General features: G+C 36.5%; 1 protein-coding gene across 2 annotated transcripts; it reads right to left on the reverse strand.

Moving 5' to 3' along the window:
• Positions 1-118: 118 nt before the first annotated feature.
• Positions 119-20,877, reverse strand: psmd14 (proteasome 26S subunit, non-ATPase 14). Of its 2 annotated transcripts, none has more exons than XM_042734472.1 (11): positions 20,857-20,877; positions 7,910-7,966; positions 5,993-6,064; positions 5,571-5,690; positions 5,341-5,411; positions 5,094-5,244; positions 1,742-1,849; positions 1,551-1,625; positions 1,341-1,466; positions 1,107-1,169; positions 119-308 (listed from the first exon to the last, which is right to left on the reverse strand). In XM_042734472.1, the coding sequence occupies exons 2-11, from the start codon at positions 7,955-7,957 to the stop codon at positions 210-212; spliced, it is 933 nt and encodes a 310-aa protein (XP_042590406.1). In that variant the 5' UTR covers positions 7,958-7,966; positions 20,857-20,877; the 3' UTR covers positions 119-209. The 2 variants fall into 2 exon arrangements, with proteins under 2 accessions (XP_042590406.1, XP_042590405.1); XM_042734471.1 differs by lacking the exon at positions 20,857-20,877 and adding an exon at positions 8,565-8,703.
• Between the last annotated feature and the right edge of the window lie 828 nt (positions 20,878-21,705).

The raw sequence follows: 21,705 nt of genomic DNA on the forward strand, positions 1-21,705 counted from the left end.
AATTTAAGATCCATACTGAATAAATGATTTTTTTTGTACATTTATATACAGTATAACAGTTCTGTTTCTTCACATGTGCAACCTTCCCTTGATGTCCATGATGGAAAGACAAATGGCATTACTGAAATTTTGTATTTATTTCTTAAAAACACAAAATAGTTGTAGAATATGAACATGTATGCACAGACAGAGAGAGACGGAGAGGGAAATCACTGGAAAACAACCGTGTCCAACATTGCTGCGAGGCACTGCACAATATTGGATGTCATAAGAACATCCACATGCTCTTCCAAATGCCGTTTGGGATCCTACAAAGAGAAAGAGAATAGCAAGAAGTATTTACCAGGTCAACTTCAGTTTTACAATTCGTCAACTGGTAGAGATTTTGGTCTATCGTCATGTGACACTGCTGTGCTATGTGGCCACGAAAACTTAATGTTTGCATGTGTTTTAATCATTGCGGTTAAAATGCAATCAGCAGCAAAGGAGAAGTCATTTCGCTACACATGAAGCACGGGAGTATGGAGTTATTGTTGACGCTTTATATGCCTTGAATGGTTAAATACACACTTTTGTGTGTCGAAATTCCCATCTTTGCAAGTATCCTTGGAAACACAGTAGGTCTAACAGAATCCAAGCAGCTCCTAAAGTGACAGCAGTCTAATATTCCTGCTGCCTGTCATTCACGTTAATCAAACAACAAAAGAGAGAAAATTTCTCACTGCTAAATCACATTTGTAACGGATAATAAATGTTTTTTGTACATTTGATTACTTTATATAATGTACGTAGTATTTCGTAATTATTTATTCTACAGTGTTTTTGTCCTACTGCTTGTAATTAGTTTCTTAGATTCAGTGAGCTTGAGATATTTTTTTGTTTTTTTAGGCTAGTATTATTTTTTTGTGATACTGACACTGGTGACAAGTATTATGAAATTTCTATGGTATCAAATGTTGACATAAAGACATTAAAGCAATAATAATAAATCTTGTGATATCGTTACCATGCAATAAAATGACTCATATTATGATATAAAATTTTGCTCATATTGCCCACCCCTACCACCAACAATATAAAATTGGAAACAAGAAAGAACTAATAACCTGTTTTCCAACGTTCTTAATGGCAAGTTGCTCAGGAGTCATCTTGTCTTCTTCCTCTACAGCCTGAGGGACGGAAAAAAATTATATATATATATATATATATAAAAAAAAAAAACATTAAATAAAAAATTAAAAAAAGGTACAGAAAGTCCACCAGAACAGCTGCATTTCAGCTTCCCACTTAACTTCTGAGACTTGAGAACAAGAATCTTAAGTCCTCGTGATTTTTCTCACCTTATTGTAGTTCTTGGCCAGTTCGAGCATCTCTTTGACGATGGTCTCGTTCAGTTTGCAGTGTTCACTGTAATCCTGCAGGGTCAGACCCTCCATCCAGCTTTTCTTATGAAGGTTCAGCAACATCTGAACACAAACAAACACTACGACTGTCTAGATAAAACAAATGACGAACGAAAAGCATGTTTAAACATTATCTACAGTTCAAACCTTCTGTTCCAATTCATTCTTCCTGTAGTTAATGGTAATGGAGTAATAATGTCTGTTGAGCCCATGAATCAAAGCCTGCACAAGAGAAACAACTCTTAATATAATATAAAATAACAATATATGACAAAAACTATAAAATTATTTTTCTTTTTACATAATATTTATTGTAGAGAGGCATATATAAAATGAACCTGAATAGAGGGCTTGTTTAGGTGTCCCAAGTTAGACGTGGTTTGACGTGGCTCGTGACCCAGTACCATCATATTGGCATTTATTAGCCTGAAAGCATCAATCACAACCTGGAGAGGAACAATAAAAAGTGGCGTTCATGTTACTTAGCAAATCAATGGTTTATAAAAATATGTAGTTTTAATGCATTATGGGAGCTCCAAAGCAACCTCACTCGGTTTCTAGAGAGTGAGAGAACACCAGCAAATAAAATCTGATCCAATCCGAAAAAATAAAAGATTTACAGTAAATGCACAGGCTCTGCAACAATAGCTAATGCTCTGTGCTGTCACATCACATATGCGATGACAGCACACCTGAGCTCACACACAGGTCAGGCCTGCCCACATGAACGCTGTAGAGCAGAGCAACCGTCACACACAGATACATCACAGCCATACACATAATGGAGGAGAGGTGACAGGCGGTTTAAGGTGGTGACGATATAAACCTCTTTTCCACCATCGAGCCGAACAGTTCTAGAAGCAAAACAATGCCATTCTCAGCCAGTTTAGTTTTCTGCTGTGGTTCTACAAATTCAGGTTCTGTATTTTACTTTCAAGACTTGGTACTGTAAATACTGAGTGTTAATGAGTTTGCCAGTGTAAGGTACATTGCTGACGGAAAAAAGGTGTGAAGAATAATAACGAACTATACTAGAAAAACTATCATTTCGTCACTACAGGCGTGCAATAGCAAGGTTAGGGACTATTAACTAACTGTGATGGGCAAACTGGGCTGGGAATGGCTTCTAATTGTACTGTGTTTAATTAGAGATGCAAAGCTATAAAGCAGAGAAAGAGAGAAATAAAATAATTACAATTTTCAAAACAAAATAGAGAAAAAGAATAATATGTAAAGAAGGAAGAGGGTGGAAAAAAACTCCCTTATACTTATTATATAAGTGATGTTTCTATAGTCTACATTCAAGATACATAATTTACATAATATATGTGTGAACCGTATAGATATTTATGTATATATAAATACAAATTATTTAAATATATAGACTTTGGATTGTAACTATAAACCTTTACAGTTTACATTTATATAATCATTTTACATTTCTATTATCAGAAAAGATAACTTTAGATATTAATTATATTACGATGGCCCATTTCCAAAATGAAAGAGAATCTGGAGATATGGACAGGTTTTTTTCAGAAGAAAATTATGACCAGCAATAATAAATGAACAGAATTAATTTAAAAAAAGACTAAATAATAAAGTTGCATTAAAAATGGTATAACTTCATAAAGTGACTCGTTACATCATACCTTGTATTAATCAGTTTAGAGACTATTTCATCTAAAGTGACGTGACATACAGCCAAGTATGGTGACCCATACTCAGAATTTGTGCTCTACATTTAACCCATCCAAAGTGCACACACACAGCAGTGAACACACACACTGTGAACACACACCCGGAGCAGTGGGCAGCCGGCCAGAGACTCGAACCCACAACCTTAGGGTTAGGAGTCAAACTCTCTAACCACTAGGCCACGACTTCCCCTATTTTTAATTAGACTGTTCTCACCAGAAGTCTCAGATAAACACCTAAGCTACTGATTTTAAATAATGTTATGAAGAACACAAAAGGCAGTTTAAAAAAAAAACAAAACACTGAACAAATCACAATGATGTGATTTTTGATGGCGTTCTTGTCTTGGACAAAAGTGTGTTAAATAGGGAAGCAGACTGTGTAGAAAGTACCGATCACACACACATACACAAAGTAACGCCTCTTGAACCCTGGGGACTCGTTAGATCCTGACTGAACCAACTGGTGTAAAATCCTGCAGTGTCCCACATCTGTGCTGAAGGGGACGTTCCATTTGCCTGGATGTGTGGTGCGATCCTCAGCGGGTGTGTTATCATCAAGCACAGGAGAAAGACAGATAGACCATGTAGTGCTGACACATGAAGAACTCAAAACACTCTTTAAACCACTCGTACTGTGTTCACAGAGACGAGATGATACTCCGGAGGTGTGGGATATGAATATTTTAAAATGGAAAACAAACAAGTGCAAGGCAGCAATGAAACCTTTCAGGTCAAATGCTTCAACCAAAGTTAAAGCTCAACTAAATGTTTTATTGCCTGCCCCCATCCCTGACTCAAATAAATGAAGATAAAATAAGTTAATGATATTATTTGTCATTGACTCATTTGCATTTAAATAATAAATTATGTTAATGGTTTTGGAATGCAAACTTCATTTAAAAAATTACACTGCCTTTTGTTCTTTTTGAAAGAAGTCTCTTATGCTCACTTTTATGAGAAAAAAAACGAATTAAAAAAAAAAAAAAAAAAAAAAAATATATATATATATATATATATATATATATATATATATATATATATATATATATATATATATATATATATATATATATATATATTTTTTTTTTTTTTTTTTTTATTACAATTAAAACAACTGTTAACTATCTTAATATACTTTAAAATGTAATTTATTCCTGTGACGAAAAGCTGAATTTTCAGCATCATCACTCCAGTCATCAGTGTCACATGATCCTTCAGAAATCATTCTGATATGATACGCTGCTCGAGAACTATTTCTTACATTATCAATGTTGAAAACAGTTGTGCTGCTTAATAACAATTTTGTTTATTCATTTGTTTCAGTATTGTTTAATGAATAGAAAGTTCAAAAGAACAGCATTTATTTGAAATATTTTATAATGTCTTTAACGTCACTTTTGATAAATGTAATGCATACTTGCTGAATAAAAGCATTACTTGTTTTTTTTTTTTTATATATCTTATTTACCCTCTACTTTTTAACAGCAAATACATTTATACATGCAAGGTATTATTGGTAATGCTTGAATATATTTACATCATCAAATTGATATAATGCCTTTTTTAGGGCATGTAATAAATACTGAGAATATCTACAGTATGTAATTTGCTGTCTCTCTTTTTCATTCTTTTTTTTTTATTATTTATTTGCTAATGCCCCATCCTTTTCCTATAATACCTTCTCTTATAATATCCTCTTTTCCTGTTCCTATTCCCCTCTTCAGGGCCCTCACACATCTCATGTGCTTCAGAGGGTGTTAACAGAGCTCAGCGACAAACATTCAAGAAAAAAAGAAACAAAAAAACAGACATCCAGGCATTCTCACACCCTGACAAGAAGTGTGAGCGCACGTTCACATATACACAAGAAAAGAAAGTTCTCTGAATTAATTTGTGTTAGGAAGAAGCATGTGACTCCAAAAATAAAAATACTTTGAAATAACAATCAGTTTCTTTAAAATAACTGTTGTGTATGTTCATGGACTGTTACCTTTCCCTTGACGCTCTGGATGGGATCGACCACTACTGCGACAGCGCGCTCCGACAGCGCCTCAAAACTCTGTTGTGTGTTAATGTCCACACCTGACAACCAGCAGCCAAAACCAGGGTGACTGTGGTACCAGCCCACCACCATCTCAGGCCTACAACACAGAGATCACAAACCCTCATCATCTGACATTATCAAAATATTCATCTCAAAACAGTAGTTTGATTTCCACCATCACTCCTCCTCTCACCTTCCCGTCTGCTTTAACATGTCTAACATCTTGGCTTGAAAAACAGGGTCCACGGCCTCAACGCTCACACCCTGTCAACAGAACAAACATCCAGAATCACTGTAAGAGCACAGGTGAACTCGGTGAGGAGTGTGAAACACACTAGAGCTTGCTGTCACATACAAGAATTCGAATGTGACGTGACATCTTTTGAAATACAATAATAACTTGCTGAGAAATGTTTCACTCACCGTTCCTGACTGTGGCATGGCAAACACGTCAATCACACGAACAGTGTAATCGTCCACAAACTCTCCCAGCATCAGGCCCATGACTTCCATGGGCACACCAGCACGGCCATGTTTCAGCATCTACACACAAACAAAGAGACGGATTGAGACTGCAATGCTTCTTCTGATAATGAAGATATTTAAAGTAATGCTTGTGCTCAGACTGGTACTGAGCAGTCACAGGACAAAAATGTATTTGGCTTCAAATTAGTCTAATCATACACTCATTATAAGCAATATAAAATGTATTAACAGAGTAAAACTGAAACTGTGACGACAGCATCATGATATAAACCAAACTAGGGGAAATTAACCATTGTGGTTACACTATATTTTGCAGTGTGAGAACAGGTGTGAAGGAGAGGAACCATGTGTATCCTGACCTTCAGCAGGGCGAGGGAGGAGATGTACACCTGTTCAGCTGTGTCCACAGCGGGGGCATCTGTGGGAGGACCCTGCAGAAAGTTCAACAAGACACTGCTTATATTTGTCACAAACTGATTTGATTTTAAGCAGATAAAGTAATCCTCTTTTATATCAGGAATGGAACTGTTACTAGTAAAAATGGCTATTTTTTTTATTACATTTCCACTAAAAAAGAATTTCTGATATCAAAAATAGTAAATGTGAGTTTACATAATCACTCACAGATATGCAATTTTTTAAATGAAAAACCGAATTACAGATATTTTACCAATTAAAAAAAACACTCCTGATATCAAAGAGTGACTATTGAATAGTAAATATCAAAAATACATATCCCGGCAATTAACCTGCATTAAATCCATTAACCATTTACTTTTCTAGCTAAATACAGGTTTAAAAGACCCATCACAAAAACATATGAAATTAAAATCATAGTGACTCAAATTAATACAGGTAATTACAGAACCAGAGACCCAAACCTTGACGCATTTTAAGCGGATGTTAATATCAGGTGTCAACACCAAAAGTGGAGGAATGATGCAGTGCTGATGCTTGATAAACAGATGGATGAAAAGCTATCTTGCAAAATCTACCCATCAGCTTGGCGAACATGTTTTAGAGATTTACTGATCCTTGTGTAATTGTCATGTACACATTATATGTACCTCAATTATCATAAAATACACAAACATAAGACCATATGGATATGTGTGAACATCAAACAGCTAAGCAGAGCCCACTAGGATTGAAAAAAAGTTTATATGAATTCAATCAACACTTTATGGCTTTGTATGAAATATTAAACACAAAGCACGTGCAGCTGTAGATGGAAAAAGGAGTATGAGAGCAGCACGACTGAACAGAAAGGAATCATGGGTGTTTTTTCTTCTCCTCTCACGCTCTTCTGTGCTGAGTGCTGGAGTGAGGTGTGAATCAGAGGAAGGCAGCCTGTTACTGGAAGTGTTAATTGGCAGAGAGAGCTGAGAGATGTCTCTCTACCCATCATGCACACTTGAGAAAAACCACATAAGGACAAACTCACAATACTGCCACCCCCTCAACAACACCACCCCAAAAAAGCACCATTTATGCTCACATAAAACTCATTAAAAATCTGCAGCACTGGATTTTCACTGCTATTTTCAGCACAAAATAATCTTACGCTTTAATTAGATTCACTACCGTTCAAATGTTTAGGTTAGGTAAGAATTGTCTTCAACAGAAGTCTGCATTTATTTATTAAAAATAAAGTAAAACAGTAATTTTGTGAAATATTATTACTATTTAAAATAGCTGTTTTTAATTTTAATATATTTTACAGTGTAATTTATTACTTTAATGGCAAAGCTGAATTTAAAGCATCATTACCCAGTGTCACATGATCCTTCAGAAATCATTCTTATATGCTGCTTAATATTTTGGTGCAAACTGTGACCATTTTATTTAGGATTGTTTAATGAATATAAAGCTCAAAAGAACAGCATTTATTTAAAACAAGAATATTTTGTATCATTATGAATGTCTTTATTGTTCTTTAATTTTTAACAATTTATGCATTCTTGCAGAATACAAGTATTAAATTCTTTTTTTTTTATTATTGTTATAAATCTAAGATTTGAACGGTAGTGTAGCAGTCTGTTTTCTAGTGATAGCAAGCTGGGCAGGACATATTGAAGCGCCTTTTTAATGAAATTTGAACTGTGAAAATGAACTGTGTGTGACGGCAGGTGTAGTAAACATTAGTGTAGATATGCTGTGTGATGCAATCTTCAGCCTTCAGCTGTCTAATCACTGCAGGCTGCTGTCACTCACAGATGCTGCTATACAAAACATCACGCTTATTAAATATATGTAAAAATCTCAATAAATATTACCTGGCTGAGTCCGGGCATTCCCCCTCCAAGCCTCAAAAGCCGGTCCATTCCTTAGATCTAGACACACATAAACAAGCAGTTGTCTTTAGTTTACAAACTTGTCAGTCTTTTCATATTAAAAGACCTGGGCACGTTAATGAATGTCGCTGATTCATGCATATTCACATTGTGGTGGATATTCAAAAATACCTAGATTTCCTAATGAACTGTTTTCAAAGAGTAACTCATAAAAAATATTCCACGATGTCAACGCCTTAAATTAAAAACAGTGAGCTTTTTTTGTGATGTACAAAAATCAGACACAGAAGGTTTTCACTGTCAAACCTCAGACTGCTAACATGCTACGCTATTTAGCATAGTGCTATTTACATATACTCCTATGTAGCATGTGAGCACATAAACAACAGGAAAACGACTATTTTTAGACTTAAAATAGGCTGTGAAATAATAGAAAAAAGCTTGAGTTTACACATTTATAACTTCATTTAATCTCCAAAGTGCAAGAAAGGCTAATAGTGCTACAGCGGCTAAATACACTGACGTTAAATCACTCAACAACACACTAACAGTGTTTATTCACAGAAACATCCCCTCGGACAATACTATATGACATAAAAAATAGTTTTATGATGGTAAATGTGTATTATTTCGTTACCTGTGCAATAAGAAAGAGATAATGTGTGAGAGCCTGCTGAGTTTCAGCCCAACTAACGTTACAATGAATCAGCCAGAATTACCAGCGTGAAAAGTGCCACAACACGGTTATACAGCGCAGGGAGATCGTGTTTTCAAAATAAAAGTTCCTTAAACGCTTAAATCATTATGAGAATTTAGCGCTAGATATGACTCACAGACATACATTTTATTATTTTATTATTATTATTATTATTATATTTATTAATTTTATTTTATTTTTATATTATATTATTATTATACATTTTATTATTATATTTAATAATACAAATTAAAATATGATGGGTGTGTGTGTGTGTGTGTGTGTGTGTGTGTGTGTGTGTGTGTGTGTGTGTGATACAACACTGGACAGGCCTACGCCTACAAGGACAACTGGCCTGCCTGCCCTGTGCTGACCAGAACCTATCACACACAGTTTTGAAAAACACAGCCCTACAAGACGACATTTACAGATTTACAATTAAAGCTCGTCTTCAGGTACTACCAACAAAGTCCAACTTAGCAACCTGGTTTCCATCTGCACATGAGCCGTTCTGCCTGCAACATCACAGCCGGCAAAGAGAGACGATCGCGCACATCCTTAACGGCTGCTCTGCCTATAAAGGACTGTACATCGCGCGCCACGACCGTATCGTTGCACTCTCAGCGAAGGAGCTCAGAGACAATGTCAGCCATACCACAATCCACTGTAACGAAAAGATCAAGACAGACTGGTTCCCTCTTCCACATGAACAGTGCGTTACATTGGAAACTGCTACAAATCACTTACCAAATACACCGGATATATTTGTAATTAATGAACACACCAAAGCTGTTACAATAATAGAAATCGGTTGCTCTTTTGATGCCTACATGGACACCTGCTATGCTTCAAAACTGTTGAAATACCAACCATGGTACAATGTTTTTTAATAACTTTGGCTACTCTTGTAAAGTCATTGCCCTCATTTTTGGTAGTTTAGGCCATGTGCACAAGTTGTGTGTAAGAGGCCTGCAGATCTGTGGACTACATAAGAACAAGGCCAAAAAACTGACGAGATATTGCTCTGTATCAGCAGTAATCGGTAGCCTCTACATATGGAGGCGCAGGTGCCACCTTTACCCTTAATGTGCAAAATGGACTGAGATATTGGCTGCTGTTGTACATCTTTTTGTCAAATTTGGATTAAGTCATGATATATGCTTATCTTTTAATCCAAATAAAGAATTTATGTGTGTGTGTGTGTGTTTTTGTAAAATTTGGTTTATTTAATGATTTATCTGATGAATTTAGTACAGTTTTAGAATTTGTTTAATGAAATGGTACAAAAGAGACAGACATATTAATAGAATAACTCAGTGAGATCATGTTGAGATAATATTCATTCATTCATTCATTCATTCATTTTTTAAAAAAGATTTAAAAGCCACACGTTGTATAATCTAATAGTTTTGCATTTACCATAATGTATTTTTACATTTAAAAAAGTACATCCTTCGACCTCATCCCACCAGAGGTCGTTTGTTTGTTGTTTCACTTGAGAACAATAAAGTGTAAAACCATATTAGAAATATGATTATTTTGTTATTTTATTTTCATTATTTTATTTTTTTTTTACCTTGATTTTATTTTGAACCTGGAAATACAGGAAAAAATATATATTTTTTCATCAACATTAATTAACAAAAATTATTAAATAAAATAAAATATACATATATTTTGTGATTTAAGATCCCAGTTCAATTAAAAACCAAATTCATGACATGAAAATAAATTTGTTGCTGCATAACTTAAATTAGCCAGGCTACACAAACCCACTCGTGCTTTTTTTGACACATTATTTTCTCTGTAGTCTCACTCAAGTCTCAGATGTGACCAAGGGGACAGTTTTCTGACAAAACAGTGCCACTGTGCCCATTTAGTGATATTACGCGTGTTACACCATCCTTTTACACTGATCTCTGGACAGACAGAGCTCTGATGAGATGTCATGAGAACTAAGAACCACTAGATGGAAGACTTGAGCTGTGATTAAGTAGGCCTACACGTGTTTCCCTTTGCTGGCTAACGTCAGTGTAGTGTTGTGTTTTAACATTCCTTTTAACGCTATTACCTAATATTACTACCTTATATGATGTTTAAAGATCATAAAGCTCATATGATCAGTCAAAAGTTAATAATGCGCCACAATAAGGAACTGCAAAGGACCACTAGGGGGAACTCTGGACTTGAAATAAAAACACTTGGTCACATAGGCCTTTTTAGGCATATAGCATATCAAACAACATTTTATGAAAACAGTGCAGCTAGTTCTTGGCTGTGAAATGGCATTATTCAATATTCATGAAGTGCATCACAATAATTAAAAATAATGCAATTAAAGGTGTTTCCACTTTTAATTAAAAACCTACATTTATTTTATATGAGCTTATTGTTTGTTGCATTACAATAGCAATTCTGAAAATGGTTCAGAATTCATTTTAAATACTATTTGGGACATCTTTACAATGAAGTCACTAATTGCTTCACAATAAATTCCCCACAGGTTAGAGTTCAGAATATGAGCTCTAGAAAGAAGCCCGTCCACCAATCAGGGCAGAGTGTTTCCATGGCTGCTGAGGAGTCTGTTCTAGCTATTATCCCCACAGGACTTCAGCGCTTGTGAGAGTCAGGCATGACCCCAGGGCAAAGTTCAAAGCAGACCTCATGTCCTGGCAAAAATGAAACGTTCTCCAGAGGGTGGCAGCACCCACTGAAACCTCCCGTGGAGAGATATGGGGCGTGACACAGATACGACTCCCAATTCAGGGCAGAGCATGCAGCTCGGCTAGCTGTCACTCACGATGTAGCCTTTAAATCATCTTTAGATTAGATCAATATCAGTTTCTTGTGTGAAACTCTTTCTGATGTGAAACTTGAGCAGCTTCATCTGTTACAGCCTCCAACAGGAAGTGGTACAGTGAGAGGTGTAGGATGACTTCCTGTGGAAATGGATCTCTCTTCTAATCAAATTAGATATGCTGACCCTCGGCCTCTACCTGAACCAGCTGTCAATGAAGCTAGACAGCCTCTCTTCCTGTTTATCATTCAGAAGAAGTCAGAGAAAGTACTCGGTGGTTCTCAACCAACTGCTTTTGCCTCAGGACCGAGATTTAGCTCTTAAGGACAAAGTGGCGAACCAATAAACACAGTATCAAAATGCTTTTTATTCGAAATAATAATAAAAATAATCTTGTTGTTGTTGTTGGTTTCTTGTGATAGTTTCATGCTCTCAACAGCCAATAAATCACTGCATGTTTTTATTGGTTGTGTATAATGTGGTAAATGAATTATATGATGTTAATGTAATAATAATAAAAATAATTGGTTGTCAAATGTCACTCTTATGTGCAGGGGCGTTGCACAAGACCCCGGGCCCTATGCATAGGCAGTCCTGATAGGCCCCCATGAAAATATCCAGGTAAAATAAAATATATTCCAGACTTTTCAAGGGCCCTCTCTTCCTTTGGGGCCCTGGTAATCAGTACTGGTTTTACCCCCAGTCCGACACCCATGCTTATGTGTCTCTCTTTTATCTCTTTTTACAAACATTTATACATTTATTATGCTTTCATCTAATGCAACTTACTGTGATTTTCCTCATTGTATTTAAAGTAATAAATAATATTATTTTATAAACATTATTATTATTATTATTATTATTATTATTATTATTATTATTATTATTATTATTATTATTATATTTACTACATTAAATAAATTGAAATCAATTTACTACAGTTAAACAAAATCAGTGTTGACAGCAGAGAACATCAAAATAAGAGAGACCCAATAATAATAATAATTTTATTATTATTACTTTGTCTCATATTTTGATGGTTTCATGCTCTTAGCAGTCAATAATTCACTTCATGAAGCCATGCCTTTTTTTTAAGTTCCCTTTTGCAGACATTTGTACATTTACTTTTATCCAGTGCAACTTCAAGTATGTTCGTGCAAACAAACCCATGTATGCAAACCCTGAGATTGTGTGTTCATGACACATGTAGAATGAGGAGATCGGTCTCATGATACTCAAATAGCACAACATGGAGCAGAAACAGAGAGAGACATGGGAAATGTAGCTTGTGAAAACACCAAATCTGGCCCTTCACCTAGAACAGTACTTCCTGTTCCAACTTCTTCTCTCAGCACTCAAGAAGTGATACGATACAGCTGTAAGACAGCAATCAGTATCGCTAAACGTGAGAAACCAGTGTGTTCATAACCACAGACTCCATCGTGCGTGTTAGTCATTCACCCAGCGGGGTCATCTCTGTTTTCAACAGAGATTACGAGTTTAAGCATGTGAAACTGATCTTGCATTAGCACATGCAAGAATGTGTTAAAAGCAATCATAAACCCCTGGCGGGGGGAGAGTAAGTAGATATCATACAACAGTTAGCATGAGAAAAAGGGGGGATGGTGTGCGTGAATGAGAGAAGATGGGAATAGTTGTGAAAACCAGACCTCTTCACTGGTATGTCAGTAATGCGCTGTGACCCACCCCCCATCCCAAACACACTCCCTTTCTCTTAAACACAAATGCAAGCCCCCCAATCCAGCAAGGGGGGTTCATTCGGTGGAATCTCAGACCCCTTGGCCCCCTTGGACATAAATGCCTCCAGCTTCTCCGACCACCCACCTACCCACCCTTCTCCTGCAGGACAGGATCCTGTTACAGCTTTTTCCCTCTGGCCAGCTGGAGATAAGATTTAAGACTACAACTAAAGATTGCAGATCATCCCTAAACTGGCTCAATATGCGAGCGAGCTTGCGTACTGAGATCATGTTACTGCTGCATTAGAGTCTGGGCCTCTCGAGTGGATAAAAACACTGCGCTTGTATTATGCAGCTCGCCTCCGTGGACTTGCTAATGGAGGTGCTCGGGATCAGAAAAGCATTATCGTTGTTCACCAATGTGGAAGTGATTGGAATGTGAGTCATTTGGTCAATATGTGGAGAATTTCGTCACGGCCGTGCGGTGGAGAATATGTGTTTTGATGGTGATGGTTTGAGGGGGGGGGGGGGGGGGGGGGGGTTGTCATTCCTGGAATGCTGAGAGTAAAAGTTCATAGATCAGATTACAGGAAGGAAGCCACAGGGGGAAAAAACATTGAGAGGAAACAGGCATCAAACTGCCTTCTGGTTTTTAGCTAGTGGAAATTCAGTAATTCAATTTCATTTTTGTTATGTGAAGACCATATTATGGTAGTTCTTATTTTTGCTGCTTTTTAAATGACTGTTAGCATTAATTACACATTTAAAAAAAGTATTATAAACAGAGTAAAATAATCAAAATCATTCCTATACATATATACAGTATATATATATATATATTGTCTCTGAAATCATATTATTTTTGCTATTTTTAAATGCCTTTCATTATATTACCCTATTAATTTATCCTTTTTCCTCATCCTTGAAGTCATTTTTAAAATTCTTAAAAATATTTATTACATTTTAAACAATGTCAATAATTATTATGTAAAGGATTTATATGAACTTTTATACGAATTATGACTCTTAGTTGTTGCATCATTTCCATTGCCACCAAACAAAAGTCATTAACATGCTTGAGATGAAATATGAGATATGAATATAAAAAATAAAATGTAAAGATAAAATGTGAACAAAGTTTTTATGCATCATTTCAGAAAAAAAAATATTAACTGTGTGTGTATATATATATATATATATATATATATATACATATATATATATATATATATTACACAAGACTTCAAAAATAATTTTAGTGCAGCTAATTTTCTGAAACACAATACAAGATTACGTGCAATGCATTTTTAATGTGGACAAATTAAATACACTAGAGCGTGACTATTGAGTTTCTTTTTGAAATATCCACAAGGTCAAAAGTGCCCATAGTTGAAGTAACGCCTGAATACCGAACGTCTTTTTCTTTTTACGACTAATAATATTCTTTCCCATGCTGCGCAACCCCAGATTCCTCTTTTCCTTCCAACCCAGCACAGTTTATGTGGTTTGACCGGGTCTTTGGAGCAGTAAAAAGGGATATCAGCGGTGACTGGGATCCATTTGGCCAATAAGTGAACCGTGTTCAGGAGCCTCCCAGTAGGTGATCGCAGTGGGCCTGAGGGAAGAGGAAGCTCCTCTGGGAACAAGAGAACAGCACATCACATCTATTATTCAGCAATGGGGTTTGAGATGACGTGGGCCCAGAGCTTACGGTGAAATATACCCTTTTCTTCTGCTACTAAAATAAATGCATTTCAGGTTTTGCTGACCGCTACAATCTAAAGAAATAAACAATGTGAAATTGAATAAAAATAAATACATTTCAGGGGACAACTTGTGCATGAGCGAAACCGTATGTTGATGGAACCATGCCCACAAAGTATTTCTGCTACGATCGGTGCCTTTAACAATCCAGACTTTGTTATTTCTCAAGACATATTTTAAGATCCAATTCCCCATTTATGAGAAGCAAATGAGTCAGGCCTATGATGTATGTTAAATTGCTTTCAGCTGAGTACAACCATTTCCTTTAGGACTTTAACATGGTGGTTGTAAAAGCATCCAGTTCTCTTGGCTCAATATGACTAAACAGGCTTTACTGTTACACGCTCGCCTGGCTCAGATCAGTCATTAAAATTCATACATGTTTAATGCAGCAGAATTGCTGTAGATCAAGCTCTTTCAGAGAAACTCCAAACCGCAGTGTTTTAAATCAAAAAGAGAGAGAGAGAAATAGATCTAGCATTTCCAGGCAAGGCCTCTGACCACGAGCCAACAAAGATGTGCCATAAATGTACAACATGTGGTCGCATAGCTCTCCATATCAGGATTTGGCTGGGCAAATGGATCGTTTTCTCAGACTGAATAATTAAAGATGCAATGCAAGAACATCCCCACCATCGAATATAAGCTATTTACCCCCTCTTCATGAAAAATGATCCAGCCCATCAGACATAGAGCACCTCCAGCTGATAACACTGAACAAACTGAATTCATCTAGTTTTTCTTTGAAACGCTTTCTGTCTACAAAATAGGCAAACATTATCAGTCTGTGCATCAGTTAAATCTCCCGATCAACATACTTGGGACTTCATTATCTGTGGATTTTGCTGATGCACATGATGTACCGTAGGAAATGTTCAGTTCTGTGACATTTGATGGTGGTTGAGTGTGTTAACCAAAGTGTTTGTGATTTCGGCTTTTCCTCTAATTACTGCAGTAATTAGAGGAATAAACTTGGGGTCATTTGGCTTTATGCAATAGAAGTGAAATTTAAAACTTCATGAGTTAAACAATATCATTTAGCTCTGATTAAAGACCTGTTCACACCAAGAACGATAACAATAAAGTATATTAGCATCCACACCAGCAGATATCGTCTGTTTATTCTAAGCACACGCTCGTCTGCCGCTTTAAATTCTCAAGCTCGTTTATCAGCTGGAAAAAAAAACATTGTTCTGAAAGTGATTCCAATGATATTGTTTCTCTGTGCCTTTATCGTTATAACTGTGGTATGGACTTGGCTATTCTTTAATACTGAGAACGCTTTTTAGAACTATATCTTTATCGTTAGCGTCCTTGGTATGAAGAGGCCTTAAGAATAACAGTAGACATGTTAGTAAAAAAAAAACAAGTTTGCAAAGAGTTTGCAAAATCTACATGATATAAAGTAGTATATTTAATTTTTCTATTCAGGTTGAAATTATTATTCAGTATGGTCGAATAACTTAGAATAACCTACATTAGGTTACACTAAAGAAAATAACTTTTTAAGATGCACTCAGTACACTCAGGCTTTGCTCGTGTTTCTGTAGTGTAACAGTCATCTTAAATAATGTCACTTAATGGTTATAAATGAGCACTCAGACATGGATAATTCCTCAAATTCCTTGTGTCCAATAGCAGGGGTCTTTACAAGATATATGTATCTTTTGACACTTCCTGTTTCTTGAAAACAATAAAGGCCTAAGCATAATATTTACATTTTCTTTTATACATTTTTTTTACCTTTGTATTTTTTTAAATAAATCTGGCAGTGTGTAGCCTAGATTTGTGCAAATCTCTTATAAAGTATTACAGTTAGCCAATCTAAAACAGTGATTGTGCATTTCAACCATGCATTCATGTCAACCATGTCAGTGTGCAAATGAATCACAACATTGCAACGCTGAAGCCAATAGTCTTCAGACAAAGTAAATCATAATTAAAAAGTAAATGGTACAATGACATAATCTCATGACATAATCAAATAAAAAATGACAGATAAATAATCTATAATTAGCCTAAAGATGTTGTTTGGGTATAGAAACTATTTATTTTATGTTTATTAGAAATATTTAAGTAGTTTGGAAGACTGACTCGATTATGTCATTTTCGGTGCTTCATGGTAGTGGGTTGGCATTGAATCATGGTTAATGTAGTTTCCCACCAGAAATTATTTTGTTAAACATGATTATACAAAAAATAAATAGAAATAATGTGGGTTGTACACTCTGCGAAAGCATATAGTCCCACCATCAATTATTGTCTTCTAGGTTTAGTTATAGTTCAAAATTAATTCCCTTGTGGAGAAAATGAAAGGGATTTTTAACCCAACTTTTAAACAATAATGACAGTTTTAAATTGGGTTATCATCTGCGATTGGCTGGAAAACAAGTAGCCCCGCCCCCAAAGTACACCATTGGTTGAGCCACTGTTGCTATGTAATATGGTCAAAACATTCAAACAAACAGTCAAAACATTTTGAGGGAATCAAACAATCACTTGTTTGCATATTAAGCTATAGGGAGACTAAAGCATTTAAATCTATATAAATTAAAAAATGACACATTTTACAGCTTTTCAGTATGTGTTCACTTTTAACAGTGTAATCTCATCATTGTTTCCTCACTTAATAAAGAGATCTGCCTCTCAAAGACGTAAAAAAAATGACGTGTTTGGCTCTTCTCTGATTTTTATCATGTGGAAAAAATGATTGCTTTGGCGACACGTTTACATTTTCTCATTGGCTATTTAATGGAAACAATGAGCAGTAAATTAAAATCTAAATAGTTGTAGGAGTCAGGTAAAGTTGTGTGTCTATACTGTGGGCTTGACCTTTCTTCTGCTGCCATTCATGAGTGTGTCATGGGAGATTAGAGTTTTGTAGAAAGAGAGAGAGAAAGAAAGCACGTGCTCGCTGAACTGCTCTATTTGTTTCTGGGCATAAAGCCAAGCGTTCTGACTCTCTACACCTTGGCCTTGAGAGGGGCCACCGGCTCTTTAAAATACGCCATTGTCAAGTGTCTCCAGTGTATGTGAGTCCGTATTGTGAATGTGTTTGTGTGCGAGTTTACCTGTGAGTGAACTCTGTTGGCATAGCATGCTTGTTGTTTGTGCAGCCCTGCAAATTTATGGAAAAGGACATGAACGCAACAGGGGATTGCATAAGCACAAGAGCCGAGACTCTTGCTGCACGCAGACTCAACACACTGTTTACTGACTCCGTTTGGACGGTTGCATGGCAACGGCACTACGGGCCACTTTTGCTTTGTTTTGCAGCATTGTAACTGTGTGGAAAAGTCTGTGTGTGTAATGGAAGAGGAATGCATGTTAAAACTCATGACTTTTGGACAGTGACTGAACACCCACATGATTCTGTGCATGTTTGTGTGTGTGTGTGTATGTATGTGTGTGTTTAATGGCTATGTATCAGTAACATTTTTACTGTAAATCTAGCTGACTAAGTATAACATTAAAGATTATGTGAAGATTTTTTTATACTACCGTGAATAATCTACTAGTTTAATGACTAAATAAGCCATTCATAGGTTAACTTCCTGAAAAGTGTGCACAACACTTTGCTTGATGTTCTAGCCAAACCAATGAGGTAAGTTTGGGGCTGGACTTCCTGACGAGAAAGACAAGAATAGCGTTTGGGAAATCTGTTTCGAAACAGTCATTATTGCTTTTTGTGAATAAATAATCAACTCAATTGCTGATACATAAAAGTATATTTAGATTTACTATTTATTTATAATGTATTTAGATACGTATTTTTTGTAGTAAAAAAAAATGGATTAGAACAACAACAAAGTACTGGAGGTGGCAACAACACAGACACCCATGTTAATAGGAGCTTGTGTTTGGGGGTTAAAGGGATAGACCAGCCAAAAATTTAAAGGGGTCATATGATGCGATTTAAATTTTTCCTTTCTCTTTGGAGTGTTACAAGCTCTTGGTGCTAAAGAAGATCTGTAAAGTTGCAAAGACTAAAGTCTCAAATCCAAAGAGATATTCTTTATAAAAGTTAAGACTTGTCCACGCCACCCTGAAATGGCACGTTCTAACACGGCCCCACATATCTACATCACTGTGTGGGAAGATTTGCAAAATGCCGCCCAAATGTTCACGCAAAGAAAGAAGGCATACCTTTTATTCTCGCTGTTGCCGCCGCCGCCATTTCATGGAGATGCTGTGTGTTTCATTGTGAAAGTGAAACTACTTTGTTTGGCCTTCCAAAAGAGCATGATATCCACTTCGTCAAGCCTAGAGCTGATCTGTGCTGGTCGCTGAGGAAATACATCAACTTCGCGCTGTGGATCGCCGAATCGACTTTCACCATGGACGAAGTGGAGTCCAGCCCGGGGTCATCACATGTGGTTGCCGCAATCCCCGGCAGCTCCTTCGTCAAAACCGCCGGCCGTTCCTTGTTATAGCCACTGGCTGCCGCTGGCCATTCCTCACACTTTGCAAGGACAGTCTGGCGCTTCTGACTCACGGTATGTAAGTAGGTTTACATATGTAAAGGATTTGTCACTGATGATTCAAACGTGAGTTTTGAGCAGTGTAGAGTAGCACTTGTTGTTTGTCGTTCTCCAATCACAAATGCAGACATGGTTTTATGTTTACGCGGCGAGATATACAACGCAACGCGTAATAAGACAGTATAAGTCATTATAATCAGTAATTATGTCCCCACTGGATGCAACAACTGCCTCGTTTGTAATGAGTTTTATTGTTTTTTTGTCCTGACATGCCGGCGTTCTGACCGGGACACGCCAAAACAGTATATGTTGAGGCGCATAACATTTCCGTCAGATGCTTGAAACATTTGGCAAATCAAAACGCCCTGGATAGCTGGCCAATCAGAGCACACCTCGCTTTTCAGACCGATGAGCTTTGTAAAAAACGGTGCATTTCAGAAGGCGTGGCGCAGAGGAGAAACAATAATGTACATTATGTGGAAAATAAATGTGTTTTTTGAACCTTAAACCACATAAACACATTTCATTACACCAAATACACAAAATAATGTTCTTTTTAGCAACATCATATGACCCCTTCAAATTCTGTCATTAATTTCTGTCATTCCAAACCCATAACACCTTTGTTCATCTTCAGAACACAAATTAAGAAATTTTTGATGAAATCCAAGAGCTTTCTTACCCTCCATAGACAGCAATGGAACTTCTAAGGTCAAGGGCCAGAAAGGTAGTAAGGACATTGTTAAAATAGTCCATGTGACATCAGTGGTTCAACCGTAATTTTACAAAGGTACAAGAATACTTTTCATGTGCAAAGAAATCAAAAATAACGACTTTATTCAACAATTTCTTCTTTTCCGGGTCAGCCCACCGCTACTGGAAACAAAATGAGGGTGAGTAATTAATGAGAGAATTTTAATTTTTGAGTGAACTATCCCTTTAAGTACTGAACATTTACGTTTTTTAGTTCAGCAGACTATTTTATCCAAAGCGACATAGAAATGAGAAACACAAGTGATTTATCACAAGAAAATTGCAAATTAGAACATGAAAAGCTCTTGTAAATACACATTTTAGACATTATGAGGAGGAAAAGTTGAAGCAAACTTTTCTAAGCAATTATGTTTTTGGTTGGTGTATGGATGGTATAAAATTCCATATAAAATGGAGGTATAAAAGTCTTTAAAAAAAAAAAGGCAACACAACAAAAAAAAAAAATTTTTTTCTGCATAATAATCAAAAGAGGCTCACCTGCCAACATCACACTCTGAACAGACTGTTACAGACACAATCTGCTGTTCTACCTGATTCTCCTCAATGACCTCCCGCAATGCTGAATCAGAGCTTTCTACCTCTCAATTTCTCTCCCTCTCCTTTCCCATCCCTGTTGACCTATTGAATTTTCCCCTGCAGCTTCATGGACTACTGTGCTTTCATTCTGTTTGACCTCTGGTGTTCAGTGACTGACCCTGTGCTGTGCAGGCACTCACCCCTGGAGAGATACAATGCCTTGGCTGAATTTCCCTTCATCCGTCCAATGGAGACCTGACCGGGCCGAACAAAAGCCACCTCGCTGAACTGAACTCGAGCGCTCGCAACAGAGAATACAGAACATGGCATCTTTAAAAGAGCTTGTCTACATCAAGTCCCCTAATTGACACAGGGGTGAAAAGAACTGCCTAATTGCATGATTTAGACTCACAATACGCCCTGACAGATGACACTAATCACAGCGGGAATTATTAAGCCATGTTTCTTGCTTAGACAGCAAATGAGACACTATAAAAGGTCACACATATTGGTCTTATGATACGAATGCAGAATGTGGTTAAAATGGTGCATACGCAGCAGGGGTCATGTGTGTGAGTGTATACTTACTCATTAAAATGCATTCAGCACAGCTCAGCGTCGCAGAGTCAATATTAAACTATGTTTAATGCGGTCCTTTGCACCTGCGATGTCCCAAAAAGACTATAATTACACACAACTAACAAAGATTGATTGGACATAAGTATGATTGTTAGTATAAAGACAATCACTGAAAGTATTTTATTTTATTTTTGCTAATGGTTAGCAAGTTGTAACTGAGTGCCAGGCGTTTTTTTTTTTTTTTTCTAAATATGTAAGCGTACAACTAAAATCAAGTAGTCAAACATACAGCTTGTAAGCTGTTTGTTCGTTTCAGCAGCGGTTGTCGAGTTGACTGTGGTGTGTTGGTTGGTGTGGGTTTTGGTTGTTTTTGTGTTCAGTGGTGGAAAGTCAGATTGTGACTTTTTTATGTTTGTTGGGATCACCTGATTTTTTTTTTTACTTAGTAATATATTATATTAATCAAGATT

Source organism: Cyprinus carpio, chromosome B11 (genome assembly GCF_018340385.1).
Source record: "Cyprinus carpio isolate SPL01 chromosome B11, ASM1834038v1, whole genome shotgun sequence".
Classification (NCBI taxonomy): domain Eukaryota; kingdom Metazoa; phylum Chordata; class Actinopteri; order Cypriniformes; family Cyprinidae; genus Cyprinus; species Cyprinus carpio.

Excerpts from the sequence above, each read along its gene's own strand:
- psmd14 (XM_042734472.1), bottom strand. The coding sequence starts at position 7,957 with ATGGACCGGCTTTTGAGGCTTGGAGGGGGAATGCCCGGACTCAGCCAG. Across the intron at positions 1,626-1,741 it reads TAAACAAGCCCTCTATTCAG|GCTTTGATTCATGGGCTCAA; the intron begins GTTCATTTTATA and ends TCTCTTGTGCAG. Across the intron at positions 1,170-1,340 it reads TGGCCAAGAACTACAATAAG|GCTGTAGAGGAAGAAGACAA; the intron begins GTGAGAAAAATC and ends TCCGTCCCTCAG.